Source organism: Panthera uncia (genome assembly GCF_023721935.1).
Source record: "Panthera uncia isolate 11264 chromosome E2 unlocalized genomic scaffold, Puncia_PCG_1.0 HiC_scaffold_19, whole genome shotgun sequence".
Lineage (NCBI taxonomy): Eukaryota > Metazoa > Chordata > Mammalia > Carnivora > Felidae > Panthera > Panthera uncia.
In genome coordinates this window covers 12,964,959-12,985,136 of record NW_026057588.1, presented here as the reverse complement: position 1 = coordinate 12,985,136, position 20,178 = coordinate 12,964,959, and the positions used below count along the sequence as shown (strand labels likewise).

General features: G+C 52.9%; 1 protein-coding gene across 1 annotated transcript in view; it reads left to right on the top strand.

Moving 5' to 3' along the window:
• The window catches only part of SPTBN4 (spectrin beta, non-erythrocytic 4), a 45,748-nt gene extending 29,384 nt beyond the window's left edge, over positions 1 to 16,364 (top strand). Inside the window, exons 14-20 of the mRNA XM_049622321.1 lie at positions 27 to 643; positions 1,589 to 1,726; positions 4,527 to 5,277; positions 6,721 to 6,923; positions 10,859 to 10,949; positions 14,433 to 14,579; positions 15,803 to 16,364. Coding sequence (XP_049478278.1) covers positions 27 to 643; positions 1,589 to 1,726; positions 4,527 to 5,277; positions 6,721 to 6,923; positions 10,859 to 10,949; positions 14,433 to 14,579; positions 15,803 to 16,081 — 2,226 coding nt within the window. The 3' untranslated portion in view covers positions 16,082 to 16,364. The remainder of the gene's footprint in view (positions 1 to 26; positions 644 to 1,588; positions 1,727 to 4,526; positions 5,278 to 6,720; positions 6,924 to 10,858; positions 10,950 to 14,432; positions 14,580 to 15,802) is intronic.
• The last annotated feature ends 3,814 nt before the right edge of the window (positions 16,365 to 20,178 follow it).

Genomic DNA, 20,178 nt, shown 5'->3' with positions numbered 1-20,178 from the left:
TGGGCGGGCGGCGGGCGCTGCTGCAGCAGGCCCTGCGGCGCGGCGAGGAGCTGGCTGCGGCCGGCGGCGCCGTGGGCGCGGGCGCCGAGACGGTGCACCTGGCGGGCCTGGCGGAGCGCGCGGCGAGCGCGCGGCGGCGCTGGCAGCGGCTGGAAGAGGCGGCGGCGCGGCGCGAGCGGCGGCTGCAGGAGGCGCGGGCGCTGCACCAGTTCGGCGCCGACCTCGACGGGCTCCTCGACTGGCTTCGCGACGCGTACCGCCTAGCAGCCGCGGGCGACTTCGGCCACGACGAGGCGTCCAGCCGCCGCCTGGCCCGCCAGCACCGCGCGCTCACCGGGGAGGTGGAGGCGCATCGCGGGCCCGTGGGCGGCCTGCGGCGTCAGTTGGCGACACTGGGGGGCGCCAGCGGCGCCGGGCCACTGGTGGTGGCCCTGCAGGTGCGCGTGGTGGAGGCGGAGCAGTTGTTCGCCGAGGTGACCGAGGTGGCTGCGCTGCGGCGCCAGTGGCTGCGAGACGCCCTGGCGGTCTACCGCATGTTTGGCGAAGTGCACGCGTGCGAGCTGTGGATCGGTGAGAAGGAGCAATGGCTGCTGGCCATGCGTGTGCCCGATTCGCTCGACGACGTCGAGGTGGTGCAGCACCGGTGAGCGCGCCCTCCTGGGACTTCCAGGTCCCCTTTCTCACGCACACAGCCTCGCCTTCGTGCATCAACAGTTCCCATTTTCTCTCAGCTGCGACCAGGGGTTCCAGTGAAATGGGAATGATAATAGTCCCCACCTCACAGGTGACGAGTAATGAGTAAATACTTAATAGAACACTGAGCAAATACCTGGTACAGGGAGCATTTCAGGGGCGTTTGCTATCATTATGGGACTTATACTCACTTGGCAGGAAATTAAAACTTCTCAAGACACCGCAACCTGGCCCCGCCCCTGGGACTGCCGCGGTTCCTGCACGAATGTCACCTCCCTAGCTAATGAAGTGGCTCTGACCCTGTCACTTTCTCTTCCATCACCCTGTTTTACATTTCTTCATAGCATTTAACCGCTGTGACACGTTACATACATCGGTCTGTTGGCTGACTTAGTAATGAATTGTGAAATTAGTGGATGAGCCCTTTTGTTCACCTACTCATTCATTCAGCTGGAACTTATTGAGCTCTTGCTCTGTTCTCCGTCTTGTGCTGGGCATAGCTGAGACCCAGGCCTGGTCCCTGCCCTTACTGTGCCCACAATTACCCAAGCCACAGCTTGGGGCATTGTTTTAAAAAAGGGAGGACTGTGCCCAGCTTTAAAAAGATCTTCCTGGCTGCCGTGTAGAGGGTATGTTGGAGGGGTTGAGAATGGTGGCTGGGAACCCAGAGAGGCACAAAAACCATGTGAGCCGAAACCGAGAATCAGACGCCTATCCGACTGAGCCACTCAGGTGCCCCTGAGAAATGTAACACTTAAGGGACCGGTAGAAGGAGGAGGAGCTGGCACAGGGTCCTAAGAGGATAAGAATTAGAAGGAAATCCAGGAGAAGGCCAAGACGTGGGCAGGTCCCCAGGGTCCAGGCCTGCTTGAGCACGACCCTCCTCCTTCTACAGATTTGAGAGCCTGGACCAGGAGATGAACAGTCTGATGGGCCGTGTCCTGGATGTGAACCACACGGTTCAGGAGCTGGTGGAAGGAGGCCATCCCAGTTCAGATGAGGTGCGCTCCTGCCAGGACCACCTCAACAGCAGGTAGGCGGGGCCTGGCGCCTCAGGCCAGTTCTTTTCCTTCATTCTTTTCCTCATTCACTCAACTGTTGCGAGTCGAGGATGTGCAATTTTGACACCCTGAGGTGATCGTGCCCACCTAGGAAGTGAGCAAAATCTTGGAGGAAAATGGTAATACCCAGTGCTAGTGAGGATATGGTAAAATGAGGATACAGTATATTTTAGTGGATTATTAATTGGCTTGTACAGATATGATTTACTGAGGATCTACTATCTGCCAGGAATTTTTCTAAGCACTTTATATGCCTTGTTTTATCTTTTAATATCCCAGTTTCCATAGTAAAGTTTCCAGAATTCAGAACTCTTTAAAAATGGATACTCTGGTTTGTCTTCAGATCGTATAAATCTTTTGCCTTTTACTAAAAATGGTAACAAATTAATATCTTTCCCCCTTGAACACTACCAGCTGTTTTTCCAATGTGGGTAGGGTTCATAGATGAAGACAGATTCGGGGAGGCGGAATCCTTAATATGATTGATTACCCGGTACAGTAAGTAGGAGGTCAAACCTAATGCTGTCTGAATCTGGATCTGGGGCTCTTGAGCATCTTTTATTAGTCTTTTCAGCAACCCTTTGGGGCATAAATTGCTCCATGTTAGAGAAGAGGAAACTGGGGCTCCAGAGATGCGAAGACACTGGCCCAAAGTCACACAGCAAAGTGGGGGGGGGGGGTCAAGCCAGGATTTCATGTTGAGTTTGTCTGACTCAAAGCTAAACTCTTTTTTTTTTTTTCTTTTATTTATTGTTGAGAGAGAGAGAGAGAGTGCGCACACACGGTAGGGGCAGAGAGAGAGAGGGAGAGAGAGAAAGAATCCCAAGCAGACTCCATACTGTCCTAGCACGGAGCCCGATGCAGGGCTGAGAAATGTACCATGAGATCATGACCTGAGCGGAAAACAAGAGTCGGTCGCTTACCCAACTGAGCCCTCTCAGGAGCCCCTCAGAGACGGTATTCTTAACTGCTGTGCTGTAAGATTCCAATAACCAGTGATAACCTACAGAGGTAGCCTTGACACTCTCAAAGCATCAAGGTCTCAAAGGACAACAACAAAGATTGACGGTGCTTCATAAGGTTATATGCCAAGTGCTCTAGCCACAAGATATCATTAGACGCTCAGTGAAATGGACATTATTATTCCCATTTTCCAGATGAGGAAGCTGAGGAGCAGCGGGAAATGATTTGCCCAAGGTCACATGATGAATCTGGCCAAAGCAGATCTTGAACTTGGGTCCTTCTGATTTCAGAGTCCTAATCTCTGCTCTGTGGCATGTCCATTCTAGTGGGGACAGAGAGACAGTGAACAAATAAACAAGTAAATGAACAAGATATTTAGAGAGTTCAAGTGACCTGGTAGAACACAACTGGGGGCTGGAGGTGATTTTAAATGTTTTTAATGTTTATTTATTTTTGAGAGAGAGAGAGAAAGACAGAGTGTGAGTGGGGGATGGGCAGAGAGAAGAAGGGAGACACAGAATCTGAAGCAGGCTCCAGGCTCTGAGCTGTCAGCACAGGCCCAGTGAAGTGTCATCACTTGCTTGAGGGCCCAAAGAAATCCGTATTTTTTCCCATTAATTTATTTTGATATAGAACAGATTTGCCTGTACATCATTTGATCCTCAGCACTTGGCTTGTGGAATGTACCCGGTTTCTATTTGCTGGATGCAACATAGTATTCTTACACTTCTTACACTGTGGGATCAGAATCCCTTTACTCTCCTAAAAACTGTTTGGGGCCCCAAAGAGCTTGTTTTCGTGAGTTATATGTATCAATATTTACTATGTTGGGAATTAATACTGGGAAATGTAAAGATATTAAGTTGTTTTAAAATAACAATAATAGGGGCGCCTGGGTGGCTCAGTCAAGTTAAGCATCCAACTCTTGATTTCACATCAGGTTATAATCTCGAAACTTGTGAGTTCAAGCCCCGCATTGGGCTCTGTGCTGACAGTGCGGAGCCTGCTTGGGATTCTCTCTCTCCCCCCCTCTCTCTGCCCCTCCTCCACTCGCTCTCTCTCAAAATAAATAAACTTAAAAAAATAAAATAATAATAAACCCATTATGTTAATGTAACCAGCATACTCATATATTTTATGAAAAATAACTGCTCTTCATAACAAAAAATGTAGTGAGTGGCATTGTTTTGTGTTTTTGCCAGTCTTTTATGAAAAACATTTTTTAAGTTTATTTATTTTGAGAGAAAGAGAGCACAAAACTGGGGGAGGGGCAGAGGGAGAGGGAGAGAGAGGGAATCCCAAGCAGGCTCCACACTGTCAGCATGGAGCCCCATGCTGGGCTTGAACTCACCAACCGGGAGATCATGACCTGAGCCAAAATCAAGAGTTGGAGGCTTAACCAACTGAGCCACTCAGGCGCCCCACATCTCTTTGATGTCCGGCTGAAGAGAAGGCAGCCGAATTCTCGGATCTGCTTCTGCGTTCTGCCTTTTCTCACGCAGCCTCTGGAAAGTACCCTGGACACCAGGGAGAGAATAGGGAGAGGGCAAATAGAGTCTTAGTCTTAGCGTTATTACAAAGATACTTTTGACCTCGCTCAGCTTACATTTTGAGAACCGCTGCTCTAAGCAAGTGTGCCTTGTAGGGTTTTATTTTACACCAGCAGAAACTGGGGCCCAGCGAGATAAAGTGACTTTCCAAAGTCACACAGTGGCTGCGTTCTATCCCAGGTCGTTGGGCCCTCCAGGCCCAGGAGGAGTCCCTGTCCTCCTCAAGCCGCCCTCCTTCCCCCCACCAACCCCCCCGCAGGTGGAACCGCATCGTGGAGCTGGTGGAACAGCGCAAAGAGGAGGTGAGCGCAGTGCTGCTGGTGGAGAACCACGTGCTGGAGGTGGCCGAAGTGCGCGCCCAGGTGCGCGAGAAGCGGAGGGCCGTGGAGAGCGCGCCCCGAGCGGGCGGCGCCCTGCAGTGGCGTCTCAGCGGCCTGGAGGCAGCTCTCCAAGCTCTGGAGCCCCGCCAGGCGGCCCTCCAGGAGGAGGCGGCCCTGCTGGCCGTGCGCTTCCCGGCTCAGGCTGCGCGGCTGCACCAGGGTGCGGAAGAACTGGGCGCCGAGTGGGGCGCGCTGGCCAGCGCGGCTCAGGCCTGTGGCGAGGCCGTGGCCGCGGCCGGGCGCCTGCAGCGCTTCCTGCACGACCTGGACGCTTTCTTGGACTGGCTGGTGCGCGCCCAGGAGGCGGCGGGCGGTGTCGAGGGCCCCCTGCCCGGCAGCCTGGAAGAGGCCGATGCGCTGCTGGCTCGCCACGCCGCGCTCAAGGAGGAGGTGGACCAGCGCGAGGAAGACTATGCCCGCATCGTGGCGGCCAGCGAGGCGCTGCTGGCGGCCGACGGCGCCGAGCTGGGCCCGGGCTTGGCACTCGACGAGTGGCTGCCGCACCTGGAACTCGGCTGGCACAAGCTGCTCGGCTTGTGGGAGGCGCGCAGGGAGGCCCTGGTGCAGGCACACGTCTACCAGCTCTTTCTTCGCGACCTACGCCAGGCTCGGGCGGTGCTGCGCAACCAGGTGGCCGCTTCAGTGTTCACGCGGTGGGGGATTGTGGCGACGGGGGAAAATGTATGGAGGGAGTTTTTGCAGGGACCGCTGCGTTCGTGGCTTGTCCGAGGTCAGTGGGAGCGGGGAGGGTGTTTGGGATCGCGGGTTTGTGGCTCATCCAGTGTGAACACGTGTGGGCAGGTGTGTAACAGGATTTGAGGATTAGTGTTTTATCTAAGGTGGCTAACAGTGTGTGCACTATCCCAAGTCAGTAATGCACTTGGATATACATTGCACTGGCTTCCTGCGTTTGTGGATTGTCTGGAAGGAAATAAGAAGGTGAGGTTAATTGATGATGGTTAATGGGGTTCAAAGATCTTGGGGTGGATGAGGGAGGATAAAGATTATGGAAACAGGTAATTCAGGCTGAGAGGTTATCTGGATCAGCAATTGATTGTGGATTATGTGCTTGTGGGTGCCCAAATTAGCAGATAATCTTCTTATTGGGAATGGCAACGTGCATTCCTTACGGAGAGGGTAACTGTTTATGGTTTGAGAGATGAAGTGCCATGGTTATCTGGGAAGAGCGCATCCATTGGGAGATCATTCTGGGATGTGGGAACCAAGTTTGAGCATTTGGACAAGACAGAACATCCTGTTTTCAGATTGCCCAAGAGTAGGTACCAAGCTTTGGAGATTTTAGAAAGGGTGACCACGAGTGCTGGTCATCTAGTGGAAGCTGACCCAGTTTGAGGGTTAACTGGGGGGACAGACGGGGAGCCCCTGGAATTCTGAGGATACTGAATATGGGAGGTGAGGTGGCCTTAAGAGAACCTTTCTAACCCACCCGTCTTACCAGTTAGAAAAATAATCCCAGAGAGGGAAAGAACTTCCTTGAAGTCACACAGCACCCAGTTCAGGCTTCATCAGTTAACCAAGTATTTACTGAGTGCCTCCTTTGTGCCAGGTACTATTCTGGGACTGAGCACACATTAGGAAACAAAACACAAAATCCCACCCTCGTGCAGCTGGCCTTCTAGTGTGTGTGGGGAGGGAGAAGATGAAAAACAAGTAAATGCAAATATATATGTATGTGTATATATATATATATATATATACACATACATATATATATATACACACACACGATATATATAATATCATGTCAGGTAATGCTGTGAAAGATAATAAAGCAGGGTAAAGGGATATAACTGGGGTGCAGGGTGGTGTTTTTGGCAGATGGCCAGAGACCTAAAGAAAGTTAAGGAGCCCACTATGGGCATATCTGAAAGGAGGGACCAGCCAGGCAGAGGGACTAGCATGGGCAAAGGCCCTGAGGTGGGATCATGCCTGGCCTGTTGGATGCTAGAGCACAGTGAGCAAGGGGGAGGAGCGAGGTGGCAAGCCTCTCCCAGGTCCAGGACGGAATGGAGCAGGGCGGACCTGAGCACCACCCCTCCTCCTCATTCCCAGGAGGTGGCACTGTCGGGTCTGGAGCTCCCGGGCACGGTGGAGTCAGTGGAGGAGGCACTGAAAAGGCACCGGGATTTTCTCACCACGATGGAGCTGAACCAGCAAAAGATGCAGGTGGCGGTGCAGGCTGCCGAGGGCCTGTTGAGGCAGGGCAACGCCTACGGAGAGCAGGCCCAGGAGGCTGTGACCCGGCTGCTGGAGAAGTAGGTCCCTCGGACCCCAGAGGCACAGGGGGTGTGGTCTGGGCGTAGGGGGTGTGGTTTGGGCATAGTGGGCGTGGTCTAGGCGGGGGGGGGTGTTGTCTCAGTACAGGGGGTGTGGTCTCGGCACAGGGGAGGGATCAAGAGGTCAGGGCTCCTCTGCTTTACATCATGATTTCTGCTTCTCTTCCCCTCTCGGTTTTAAATTTGCTTTAAGTTGATACTGTGCGGAAAGGTAACTCATGCTCAGAAACCCAAAAGATACACAAGGATATATAATGAAGTTGCTCTGTCAAGCCTGCCCTCAGCCTGAGGTAGCCGAACTGGTTGTTAACGTGTTAACTTCTTTTCCTGGATGCCCTGCATCTGCCCTGCCCTTCTGGTGCCCCGATCTAGCAGCTAAAGGCCAGAGCCGTGTTCTGTTCTAGCTCTCTAGATGGGACGGTGTCCCCTGCCATGCTGGTTGTCGGATATTGTGAGTGAGCACTTCCCTCTGGCCCCAACTGCCTAGTTTCCTAGGAAGCACACATGGTGTGTGTGTGTGTGTGTGTGTGTGTGTGTGTGTGTGTGTGTGTGTGTCTTTCCTGCTGCTGTTGCACATTATCAGTCTCTTCTATTACCATCTGTCTGTCACCACCGCCCGGTCTCTTGTCTGTCTTTGTACTAATTAAGCAAAGACATTTACTGATATCTACTGTGTGCCAGGCACTATCCTAGTCCCGGAACAAAACAGTACCCGCCCCCCAAATTGCAGCCCTCAAGTAGAGTCCTTTGTAGGGGCTCCTCTAGGCTGACTTTATCATCATCACTGTTTCTGTCCCTTGTGGTGAGCCACAGGGGCCCAGCGCTGCTCCTTCTGTCTTTCCATCTGATGGAAAGCATGCCTGGTGCCTCCACCACCATCCACAGCCCAGAGACCCCAGACCTTCCTCTGTCTGGGGCTCAGGTGTCCTTTTCCCCTAAATTCATCTGGGACAATGCTGGAATTTTCTTTTTCTTTTTTTTTTTTTTAAATTAAAAAATTTTTATTTTTGAGAGAGAGAGAAAGAAACAGAGCGTGAGTGGGGGAGGGGCAGAGAGAGAGGGAGACACAGAATCAGAAGCAGACTGCAGGCTCCAGGCTCTGAGCTGTCAGCACAGAGCCCAACGTGGGGCTTGAACTCACCAACCGAGAGATGCTGACCTGAGCCAAAGTCAGATGCTTAACCGACTGAACCACCAAGGTGCCCCAAGGCTGGAATTTTGTCAAGGAAACTTTCATGGGGGTTCTGGTCCTGAAGGTATAAACTCATGATCTACTGCTCCCAGCACCAGGCCTGGACCCACCCTTCCTTTACCCCACACTTCTTGAGTACCTGCTGTATGCCAGGCTCTGCAGAACGAAGAGGAGGATCCTGGTGGACTGCTCATTCTCTGATTCCCTCTTCCTTCCTTCCTTTTCTGTCATTAATCGCTCCATTCATTCTTTCATGTATTCAGCGGACTCAGGTACCGAGTCCATACTCTGTTTCAGGCCCTGCGTGGGGCAATGCTGGGCGTGCAGCCGTGACCAGGATAGCACATGACTCCTGCCCTCACAGAGCTCACATGCTTTCTTACAAGGATGGCCCAGAATGGTCGAGACTGGGATGGGAGAAATGCAGGGGGTTGTGGGAGCCCCAGGGTGATATCTGCCCTAGGCTTGTGCTGGGTGAGGCTGGGAAACACAGCAGGAACTGAGACAGTTCTAATCCCTGCCTCCCTCACCCCTAGGTCACTGACAGTTGCCTAGGGACAGGTTTTCCACCCTGTGGAAGTTATTCTAAAACATCCATTTGCTGGGGTTTGGGGGGAGGGCTTTCCACACCCATAAGGGGGACAGAACCAGTGCAGAGCTGTGGGCTGAGGCCCTGACATCAGACAGGGTCAGATGCTAGCCCCTGCTCTACCCCTCAACCTGTGAGATTCAGGGTGAGTCGTTTAGTCCCTCCATGTGCCTCGCATCACCTGGAACCTGGCCCAGTCCTGTGTGTGAAGTGTTCTCATGATCTGCACGTTGCACTTGAGAGGCTTGGTTAGGGGAATGGACTTGCCTAAGGTCACAGCCAGGATGTGACCCAGCCGGGATATGAAGGATGTGAACCCTGCTGTTTTCTCTCCCTCCCTCCCAGAAAGGAGGGATTTTCCTTGTTCCTAGAACTGATGCTAGGCAAGTTGGCTGGTGAAGGCCTGGAGGGATTATTTCAGTTCAATTTCAGAGGCATTTCCCATTTTCTGGCTCTTGAGCTGAGCCCCGGGCAGGAGGGAATCAGTACTTGGCTTGTTTGTCTCTGCCTCGTCTGGTTCCTCTGTCCAGCTCTGCGCCGGGTTCCCTGTAGTTTTCTCTCACAAGCTTTGCCTCTTTGCCTCCATCTATCTGTATATCTCTGTGTCTCTGTTTCCTTCTGTGTCTCTCCCTGTTTTTCTCTACCTGCATCTGCATCTCTCTGACTCTTTATTCTCTTCTGCCTCCCTCTCTTTTTCATACACTTTACCTTTGTTTTTGTCATCTCTCTTTCTCTCTGCCCTCATTCATTCATGCATTCATTCATTCATTCAATCAAGAAATATATATCAAGCACCTAAGGTGTGCCAGGCTCTTTTTCTAGGCATTGAGGATACATCTGTGACCAAAACAGACAAAAATTCCTGCTCTCACGGAATGACATTCTAGTGGGGGAGATGTCATATGTATATGTAACATATACAGTGTATTAGATAGTGCTAAGTTGGAGAGAGAACATTAAAGAAGAAAGCCAGAAAGTGTTGGAGGGTGATCAAGAAGGGCCTTGCTATGAAGGTGGTGTTTAAGTAGATGTTGAGGGGAAGAGCGTTCTGGGCAGAGGGAACAGCCAATGTCAAGGCCCTGAGGTAGGAGCAGCTTGTTTAAGGCAAAGGAAAACGGGATGTCCCCAGTCCCCCTCCACCGGGACTCTTGGGCATTTGTACTGTGGGCAGGAGGCCAGGCTGCCTGGGGCTGTGGTCCTGGCTGGCTCCGGGGTGGTGGGGCTTGGGTCCAGCCCTGCCAGTTCACCCAGGCCAAAAGTCTGGCCCTGCTTGCCAGTGTACCTGCCCACCCTCTCTTCCCATGCCCCACTCTCTTCCCTGTCTCCAACTCTGTTGCACCCTCCTTTCTGGCCAGCTGTGTCTTTTACTGCTATCGTCTTGCCACTTCTCTGCCTTTCCCGGTTGTCCCTGCCCCGACTCTCTGTCACTTTCACTCCCTTTGCCTCCTTCTCTCCCTCTCCTTGTCTACTGCTGTTGGTCTCTCTGCCTCTCTGGCACTTCCCTGCTGCATTTCTTTACTTGTCTTTCCTTATTTTTTCTCTTCCTGGGTTTCTTTCTCTTTATCTGTGGGTCTCTGTCAATCACTTCCTCTTAAGGTCTGTTTCTAGTCTTGTGTCTGTGTTTACCTCTCTCTGTAGGGCTCTGCACCTCTCTCTCTCTCTCTCTCCCTGAATCTGTGTTCCCCTCCTAATCTCTTGCTCTCTAGGTGTCTCTTGATCTCTAAGTTGCTATCTCTCTGTATCTCTTACTCTGTCTGCAGGTTTCTTATCTCTCTCTCTCTCTCTCTCTCTCTCTCTCTCTCTCGGCTTGTGTCGGTCTCTCTGTCCCTCTTTCTTTATAAGTGTCTGTATTTCTTTCCAGATGTCTGTCTGTCTCCGTCTCTCTCTCTCTCTCTCTTGCTCTCTCACTCTCCCTCTGCCCCTCTCCAGTTCGTCCCTGGTTCTGCCCTTATTGACGTTTCTTTGCCTCTCCCCCCATCCCTGCCTTACTCTCTCCTCTTCCTCGCTCTTACATATGCTCCGGGTTCCTAGCCCTGCCAAGCCTAATGCCCTCACAGCCCTACAGCCAGTGCCCCCCCTGCTCCCCCCCCCCCCGACCTAGGCATGCCCCAGCCCCTCTCTCCCCATCCCCAGGAGCCAAGAAAACCAACTACGGGCGCAGCAATGGATGCAGAAGCTACACGACCAACTTGGGCTGCAGCACTTCCTCCGAGACTGCCATGAGGTAGGAACTCCAGCTGTGCTGGGCACAGTGACTTCTTTCCTAGGGAGGGAAGTGTTCCTGGGCTTGAGGCGCCATGGGGGCGGGGACGCCCCGTCTAAGTGGGTCGCGGAGCGACGTTCACTTGGAGCCGCCAGGAGGCGCACGGATTCCAGCCTCAGTGCGCAAGCTCCGCGACTCCCGCCTCCTTTCCCGTGGAGAAGGAGGGAGGGGCCCTGGGCGCCCCTGGCAACGGCGCGCGTTCGCGCCTACGGGTCCCGCGGGGACGCGCGGTGATCTCACCTTTCTCTCGGGAGATTTGTGAGAAGCGCCTTGCTGGGGAGAGTGGTGGAAGACGCAGGGTCAGGAGCAGGCTTGGGTAGACCAGAGGCCCAGAGCGCAACTTCAGTCAAAAACAAGCCTTAACCCCTTTAAGAGTGTCCAGCAATCAAGCTCTATTCCTTTAGAGATGATCTACACATCTGTAAGGATCTCCCCAAATCAGAGATGGTCCAGGTCTCCTTCCCCATTAGAGACGGTTCAGGAGACATGCTATCTCCCCTTCCTTCCCCTGCGTTCCATAGAAACTGTTCTAGACCACATTAGAGATGGCCGGGTAAACATTTTCCTAACCCCAGAGATGATCCTGGTCTCAGCCATCTACCCAGGATCATTGCCCCCTGCTCCTTAATGATCCAGTACCCAAGTTCCTCCCAAACAAGGATGGTTCAGGAACTATTTCCCAATTCCTCCTATTAAAGATGGTTTGACACCCTCCGTGGTGAGCCCCATGGGAGATTGTTGTCCCCACATATGAAATGGACAAGGGCCTCCATACCTCCCACCCCCACATAACTCAAGCTCATTAGAGATGGGTCTGGGACACAAGCCCACTAGAGATGGGTCTAGGAACCCCCTGTCCTCCTCCTTCCCAATGGAGATTATTCTGGCAGTCTATCTTATGAGTCCTTCTGGCAGAACATCTTATAAGAGATGTTCCAGGACTCCTCCCATATCCTCTATCTGTATTTCTGAGATAGCCAGGAATCTGAGTGCTTTCTCATTCGAGATGGTTCAAGAGCCCACCCCCCCCCCCCCCCATACTTCACATGGCGGAGGTAGCCCAGGCCCCAGGTCCCCCCTCCAGCCATTCGATTAGGTCCAGGAACTCCTCCTCCCTCTTGTGAGATTGTTCTGGACCAAGTAGCTAGCAATAATCTGAGATGGCGCAGAACCCTCCCCTCACCCCCCAAGCTTTAGAGAGGTGGTGAATCCTCCTCCACCCCCCAACTGAGGCCCGGCAAGGAGGCGGGCACGGAGGCAGGCAGGGGGCGCGCGCGGGCGGGCGCGCTGCCGCGGCGCGGGGGCGGGAGCGGGGGCGCGCATCCGCTAGAGTCTCAGCCGTCACCACCGCTGCCACCGCCGTCGCAGTGGAGGGGCGAGAGCCCGCCCGCCGCAGGAACGCTCCTCCGCCAACGCCGCCGCCACTTCAGGTCCCCGGGGCGCCCAGGGGAGGGGGCTGACGCGCGTCCCCGCCGAGGCGTTCGGGGGAGGGGGCTTGGGCGCGTGCTCGCCTGCCGAGGCCTCGGGAGGGAGGGGCGCGGGCGGCGCGGGGGCGGGTCGGACCCGCGCAGGGACCCCAGCCCTGGGGAGGGGCAGGGATGCTGGGAGCTGTCCGCGGTGCTGGTGCGGGCGGGACTGAGGGGCCGGGTCCCCAGGGAGGGAAGCGAAAGAGGGGGGACTTCTAAGGCTACTCCGGAGGTAGTCTGGATTTGCTCTGGGGCTTAAGGAGGTCTCATCCTCTCTAGGGAGCTCTCCTCTGGGTAATGGGGGATTTGACGTTTGCCCTGGGGCTGGGGGTTCTCAGCCTTTTGAGAGGTTTCTTCCTTGGTTCTTGCGCGATCTGTATTAGCCTTAGATGATTGATGGCAGCAAATCACTTTTGCGAGGGTCGGCTTTGGACGATGAGGGTCTTGGATTTGTTCTGGGTTTGGGGGCTCTGATTTTGAGGGCCATTTCCTTGGTTGTTTGGGACTCTAGCTTTGCACTCGGTGATGGGGGTCAGTCACTTTCGGGGGACTTTACCTTGATGACGAAGTACCATCTCCTTTAGGGGCTTTGCCTTCCCTGGGAGCTGTGCCTGCCATTGGCAAACTCTTCCCTGTGTGTTGGAAACCTGTGAATTGAGTTGGGGGGTTCAGCATTTGACTTGGCTCTAGTGTGTGTGTATGACGGAGTCTGAAGCTGACCAGGACCCCTAGGGAGCACATGCTCAGGGGACACAGGGTGGGGTTTGGCCGGCTCAGGATTTGTCCTTGGCTATGACTGCAATTGTGCATTTGCCTCTCAGACCAGCTAGAGTCTGTTTTTTTTTTTTTTTTTTTTTTTTCCGGGGGGGAGGGGGGGGTTTTGTGGCTGGGGGGGGGGGGGAGAAAAAGGGGGAGGAGCAAAATGTTCCAGGTGCCAGGTTTGGCCATGAGTGGGTAGGGAGATTCCGGCTTGGGGGATAAGTCTTATTTTTTGGGGGGGGTGTCGCTCAGAAAGCAGCCTTGTGATTGGTCCACCTGCTGAGGGGGTTCTATTCTGTGCTTGCATTTTGGATGACTGGGGGGGGGGGGGGGGGGGGGGGGGGGGTAGAACTGGCTTTAGTTTGGGAAGGGGGTTGGCTTAGGAAGCTTCTATCCAATCCTGTTGAGGAGTCTGGGACTATATTTTGGGGTAGGCTCATTCGCGGAGCCAGAGAAGGCAGCCCTGTTGCTTACTTTTGAGAGTTTGGCTTTGGCTAGGGGCTGCAACTAGTCATGGTTTAGGAGAACTGTGGTCTTGGAGTCCCAGGGCTGAATGTGGAAAGTCCTGTGGGCTTATTAGGGAAGCTGGAGCTGGGTTGTGGGGGATGGGTTTACCCCAGATTGGAGGGCTCGTTTGGGGAGAACTAGACTTGGATCTAGCTGGGAAGATGTTTAAGGGTTCATCTGGCCATATTGGGAGGTTAGGGCTAGATACAGGCTTCATTTGATACCCTTGGGAATGGGTTGGGAATCTTCGAACTGGTCCTTATTGGAGGTGGCTAAGACTGAATCGAAGGGTCAAAGTGTTACTATTGGGAAGACGGTGGGGGAAGATGGGCTAAACGGGAAGTTAGCTAAATTAGGTGAAGGTCTAGTTTTGGAGGGTTGATTGGTCCTGGATGGGAGGAGGCTGACTGGCCCAGGAGCCATGCCTTTGGGGGCTTATGAGGAGTTGAGAAGGGCTGCCCTGAGGACAGGGCAGCTAAGACGTTGGGAATTCTGTGGGTGCCCGTCCATCCTCCACCCCTTAAGAAAGAGCTTGAGCTGTGCCCACCCTTCAACAAAGACCTCACCTGCAAAGGTTCTTCCATCCCTTCCTCCCTCCCTCCCTCCCCCTAAATCTAGCAGCCTGGGCTTTGAATCTGGAACCTTCTGGAGGGGATAGGGTACTGTGCCAGGTTGGGGGAATCGGCTGAGCTCCTCCCCCTGTCCTGCACAGCTGGATGGCTGGATCCATGAGAAGATGCTAATGGCGCGCGATGGCACTCGGGAAGACGGCCACAAGCTGCATAAGAGATGGCTCCGGCACCAGGCGTTCATGGCCGAGTTGGCTCAGAATAAGGAGTGGCTGGAGAAGATCGAGAGGGTGAGGATGTAGAAGGTGCCTCTGCACGTGCCAGGTGCTGGAGGCCTCCCGGGAACCCACATCTCGGTTCCTGCGCCCTCCACTGCTGCCCTGTCCACTCGCACATCTCTGAACCACTTCAGATCATTTCCACATCTGCTCCTAGCAATGTGGCCTTGCGGAATTCATGTAACCTCTTTGAGCTTCAGTTTTCCCATCTGTAAAATGGCTAGCATCTCTCTGCGTGGTGCCCTTACTTTCCTGGTTGTTAAGTATTTTAACTCCCCCACCAGGTTTTCTCTCACTCCATTTGGAGCTCCTAAGATGGATGTTCAGGTACAAAGGCTACAGCAGTCCTGGGAAGCCCAAACGTGAACTTTGGATTCCTACAACCCTGGGCTCTAATTGTGTGTACGCCTCTTACCAGCTATGCACCTTGGGGAATTGTGCTAACCTCTTTGAGCCTGTTTGCTCTGCTTGAAAATTAAGGAAATAATAAATATTGCTACTTCCCTGGACTCTTGTGCACGTAAAGTCCTTAATACAAGGCCAGGCACCTAGGAACTTAATTGCTACGGTATTGTTATTTTTCATATGTGATATAACGTATGTAGCTCTAGGCCACCAAGGAGTTTGACTTCGGTCTTGGAGGAACCCAGCCTCAACCCTCAAACTGATCCCTACTCTTGCTGGTCCCCTAGACCTACAGCCCTCAATACCCCCTCTCCTGTGACTCAAAGGGGACACCCAAGTCAGCTTGAATACTTAAATGGCCGTTGATGCCCCACAACTGGTGGCACAGGGAAAAGCTACTCTTTGAGTTTAATGGAAGTCCATTCTCTCTGCTTCTTTTGCTTTTCCTCTATTTCTTTTCTGTCTCTATCTCTCTCACATATCTGTCTTTCTTATGGCCCTCTTCCCGTGTTTCTGACTTTATGTGCATGTCTCTGTGTCCGCCACTCTATGTCTGTCTGTCTCTCCCTGTCTTCCTCCCATGTCTTTGTTTGTGTCTCTCTGTCTGTCTCTTGCCTCATCTTTCTTCCCACATCTTGGTTCCTTCCATCTCTGGGCCTGTCTCTGTATCCACCCCTCATGTCTCTGTCTCTTTGTGTGTCCCCAACTCCTTGCCCCTGTCTCTCTCTCTCCACATCTCTCCCTGTGTCCCATTGCCCCCATATTTCTCTGTCCCTCCTCACCATCCTCTCCCTCCCTCTCACTTCTTGTCGCCTGCCTGTCTGGGACAGGAGGGCCAACAACTGATGCAGGAGAAGCCAGAGCTGGCGGCCTCAGTGCGGAAGAAGCTGGGTGAGATCCGGCAGTGCTGGGCCGAGCTGGAGAGCACCACCCAGGCCAAGGCAAGACAGCTCTTTGAGGCCAGCAAGGCCGACCAGTTGGTGCAGAGCTTCGTGGAGCTGGACAAGAAGCTCCTTCACATGGAAAGCCAGCTGCAAGACGTGGATCCTGGTGGGGACCTAGCCACCGTCAACAGCCAGCTCAAGAAGCTACAGGTATGGCCTGGCTGACCCAGACAGGGACTCCCTGTGCCACAGGGTGATGGGAATCAGGGTCAGACTCCACTCAAGGTGTTTTACACAGAGGGATTCAATACAGAGATTTATTTCAAATGTGTTAGGAAGGTTGGAAGAACAGAAGGAGAATACTAAGGAAATCCAGTCAATAGTAAATGTTGGAGGTAGCCACCACCTGGAGGGCCTGGGGTACAAAGGGGAGAAGAAGAATTCAGAACCAAGAAGCAGTAGTTAGATAGCCAGCGCACTGACGGTTTCACAGGACCCTGATGCCTGTTTCCTGGATAGAGAAACCAAGGCCCAGAGGTAGGGGAATGGCTTTGCACAGAGAAAGAATGACATTCATGGAGAGCCTCCTCTATCAGTCTGTGTGCCAAGCTCTCCCTCTTTCCAGCAACCCGTTATGATCCCCCATTTTACCAATGGGGAAAGTGAGGCACAGAAGGCAAGCACCTGGCCCAGGGACACACAGCTAGCCAGTGACTCCCTAGGACACAGAGAGGGCTCAGGGAACAGACACAGTGTCTGCCTTATCTCCGCTTCTAGCTGGCAGCTGGCCAGCGGTCAGTATCTGACCATTTGACATGAATGGCTGGTGGTGCGAACGTGGGCGTCGCTTTGCACCCTCTCAAGATGTGACAGCTCCTGCCTTTATGTGCCAGGAACTATGCCTGACCATGACCCATGGGAAACTGAGCCTCCAGGAGGTGAACTTACTGGCCCAGGGTAGCAAATGAAGAGCCTGGATTCAAATCCAGGACACCTTTGATTTTTCACTGCTCCTTTAATACATCTTCTGCATAGTTATGCTCCTAAAGGGCTTGGCATAGGGTCTGGCAAAAAAACAAAAACGCAAAAACAAAAAAAACAAAAACAAAAAACCAAGCTGACTAATAATAAAAGCATGACACTAATTACCATCTATTCATTCATCCATGCAGCGAATCTTTATTGAGCACCAACTGTATGCCAGGTGCTCTTCTAGGTGCCAGAATACAGCAGTGGGCAAAACTGACCAAAAACCATGGCCTTCCTGAGGCTCTCGTTCTAGTGGGGAGACAGGCAAAGGAGCAGAGAGACAAATAGATCTGAATCTGATACCAGTGATGTCATTGCTTTCTACACAGCAGCGGCTCTCAAATGGCCCGGTCTCCAGGACACCTTTACACTCTTAGAAATCGTGGAGATCCCCCAAGAGCTTTTGTTCAGGTGGATTATGCCTGTTGATATTTACTGTACTAAAAATTAAACCTGAGAAATACTTCCATTTTTGATTCACATACAAACAGCAATAAGAAATCAATCACACGTCAAGCCCAAAGGGTTCTTTTGTGGAGAATATATTTTCCAAGACAAAAAACAAAAACGAAAAAAACACTGGAAGATTGGCACTGTTTTCAGTGCTGCAACTCTTTCCCGTCTGGCTTGATAGAAGATTCTCACCTTTGCTTCTGCCAGCATTTGGTTACAATAGCACGGGTCATATGGTCCCTGCAGAACCACACTATATTCTTGGAAGGGAATGGGTGTGATAAAGACAAAAAACACCTTAGCACTCTTATAAAATAGTTGTAACCTTGCACACCCCTTGAAAAGGTGCTGGGGATGTCGTGAGCTCTTAAGAAACGAGGATCTGTGACTGTCAGGGTCCCAGACAGAAGCAGAAAGCATGCCCCACCGAGGATAACTTGAGGAAATTCAATGCTCTGCTGTCGCTGTCTTGAAATTCTTCATAATATTTGAACAAGGGGCCCTGCGTTTCCATTTTGCACTGGGCCCCACAAATTTTGTAGCTAGTCCTGAGCCCAGCCCATCTGGAAGCTGGAAGGCAGGGGGGCCGATTGAGGCCGTCTGCATGCACGGGTCAGGCCCCTGGGGCACAGAGCAGGGTGGAGAAGCTTAGACTGGCGGTCAGGAGGGGCGAAAGAAGGCAGCCAGTGCAGGGGAAACTATTACTAGCGTTGTTAATGGTCTTACTGCTATTGCTAATTCCTCCCTGGCAGCACATTGCGGTGGGTAAAGGCACAGACCCAGGAATCAGGCGGGTCTGGGTTTGAATGATAACACTGCGTCTTACCAGCCATACGATGTTAGGCAAGTGGCTTTGCCTCCAGCTCCACACCTCAGGTCCTGCTCTGTGTGATGGGAAACACCATCATGCTAAGTCACTCGTTGGCAGCGGGACCGCGGGAGGCAGTGGGGCACCATGGGCGAGGTCATGGCTGTGGGAGCCTAGCTGCCTGGGGTCAAGCCCTGGCTCTCTCATTTGCGAACTGATTGACCTGGAAATTACTTCACTTTTTGTGTCTCAGTCTCTTCGTCAGTAAAATGGGCACAATGATAATACTGACCTCACGTGGACGTAGCGAAGATTCACAGACATAATTTATAGAGTTGTTTCAGTATTTGTTTACAGGTTTTTAAATTTTTGTTTTAATTGTCTTCAACCGGATGGAGCGTATCATCACTATAGTGTGTTCAAAGTTAGTTGGTAGTTATTTCCTGGCCTTCGGTGTCGTTGCTATTTATGCAAAACAGTTATTTCCTTTGTTTTCCGTTTGGGGTATCCCTCCCACTCATTTTGCATTTTATTTTATTTATTTGAAATGTTTATTTATTTTTGGGAGAGAGGGAGACAGATCTAAAGCAGGCTCTGCACCCATAGCAGCGAGCTCAATGGGGGGGCTAGAACTCACAAACTTCAAGATCATGACCTGAGCCGAAGTCAGACGCTTAACCAACTGAGCCACCCAGGCGCCCCTCATTTTGCTTTATAAAAATGTGTTTTGGGTGGGGGGTGCCTGGGTGGCTCAGTCGGTTAAGTGTCCGATTCTTGATTTCAGCTCAGGTCATGGTCTCATGGTTCATGAGTTCAAGCCCTAATCGGGCTCTGCGCTGAAAGTGTGGAGCCTGCTTGGGATTCTCTCTCTCTCCCTCTCTCTCTCTCTCTCTGCCCCTCCCCTGATCACATGCATGTGCTCTCTCTCTTTCTCAAAATAAATAAACTTCTCTTACAAATGTGTTTTGGGGGACGCCCGGGTGGCTCAGTAGGTTGGGCGTCCGACTCGATCTCGGCTCAGGTCTTGATCTCAGGGTCATGGGGTCAAGCCCCGTGTTGGATTCTGTGCTGTGTGTGAAGCCTACTTTAAAAAAAGTGTATTTTGGGGGGTGACATATGAAACGTTAACATAGTGCCAAAGGTTAGAGCTATCTTCAGGTCACGTGATCTTGCTAAATAGCTTGCCTGAAGCGTGCTGCCAATTAATGCTCTCTCCCCAACAGCAAACGGGAGTTCCTGTTTCCTCCCATACTCGCCCACACCCGGTGTTGTCACTTTTTAGATTTTTCCCAGTCTGATGGATGGGTGTTTGCATTTGTATTTTCTTCCGTGACTGGTGAGCTTGAACATCCCTGTCTTTCTTTTGGCCATTTAGGTTTTGGAGGGAGGATTTGGGGCCTCCTACTCTTCCCTCCCCAAGGAAGGAAACATTTGTTCAAGTATTTGTTCCAGGGAGAGGCTGAGGCCCGGCAGAGACAAGGGTCTGGCCAGGATCACACAGAGATGGGAGTCGGGGCAGGCCCCAGAACGGGACTTTCCCCAGCAGAGGGAGCCCGAGGCGGCGGGGAGTGACTCAGTAGGCCACGGCCCCCAGATGGAGCCCAGCTGGGCCTCTGGAGCTGCCGCTGGGGAGGGGAGGGGCTGCCCAAGGCCCCGCTGTCCCCTGGGGCCGCCTGAGAGCTCAGACACTGGGCACACGCAGGAGGGCGGGCGGCCGCCATCCAGCCGGCACATTTCCTGGCTGCCGCACCCCTCAGGCCCCGGGGCCAGGCAGGGCTGGAGCGGGCTGGCTCAGGCAGAGGGGGTGTGGATGTGTGAGTGGTCTGCCCTCTCGGCCTCTCTCTGGGCCTGTCTCTCGTCCCTGCTCCCCGAGTTCCTCTGTGTGGAAACTCTGGGAGTTTCTGTCTCCCATCATCGTGTCTCTCTTTATTTCCCTTACTCTCTCACTCTCTTCTCTTTTTCTTTCAGTTCTCCATCTCTCCCTTGATCTCTCCTGATCCCTGTGTCCTCCTGTGTCCTCCTCCCTCCCCCC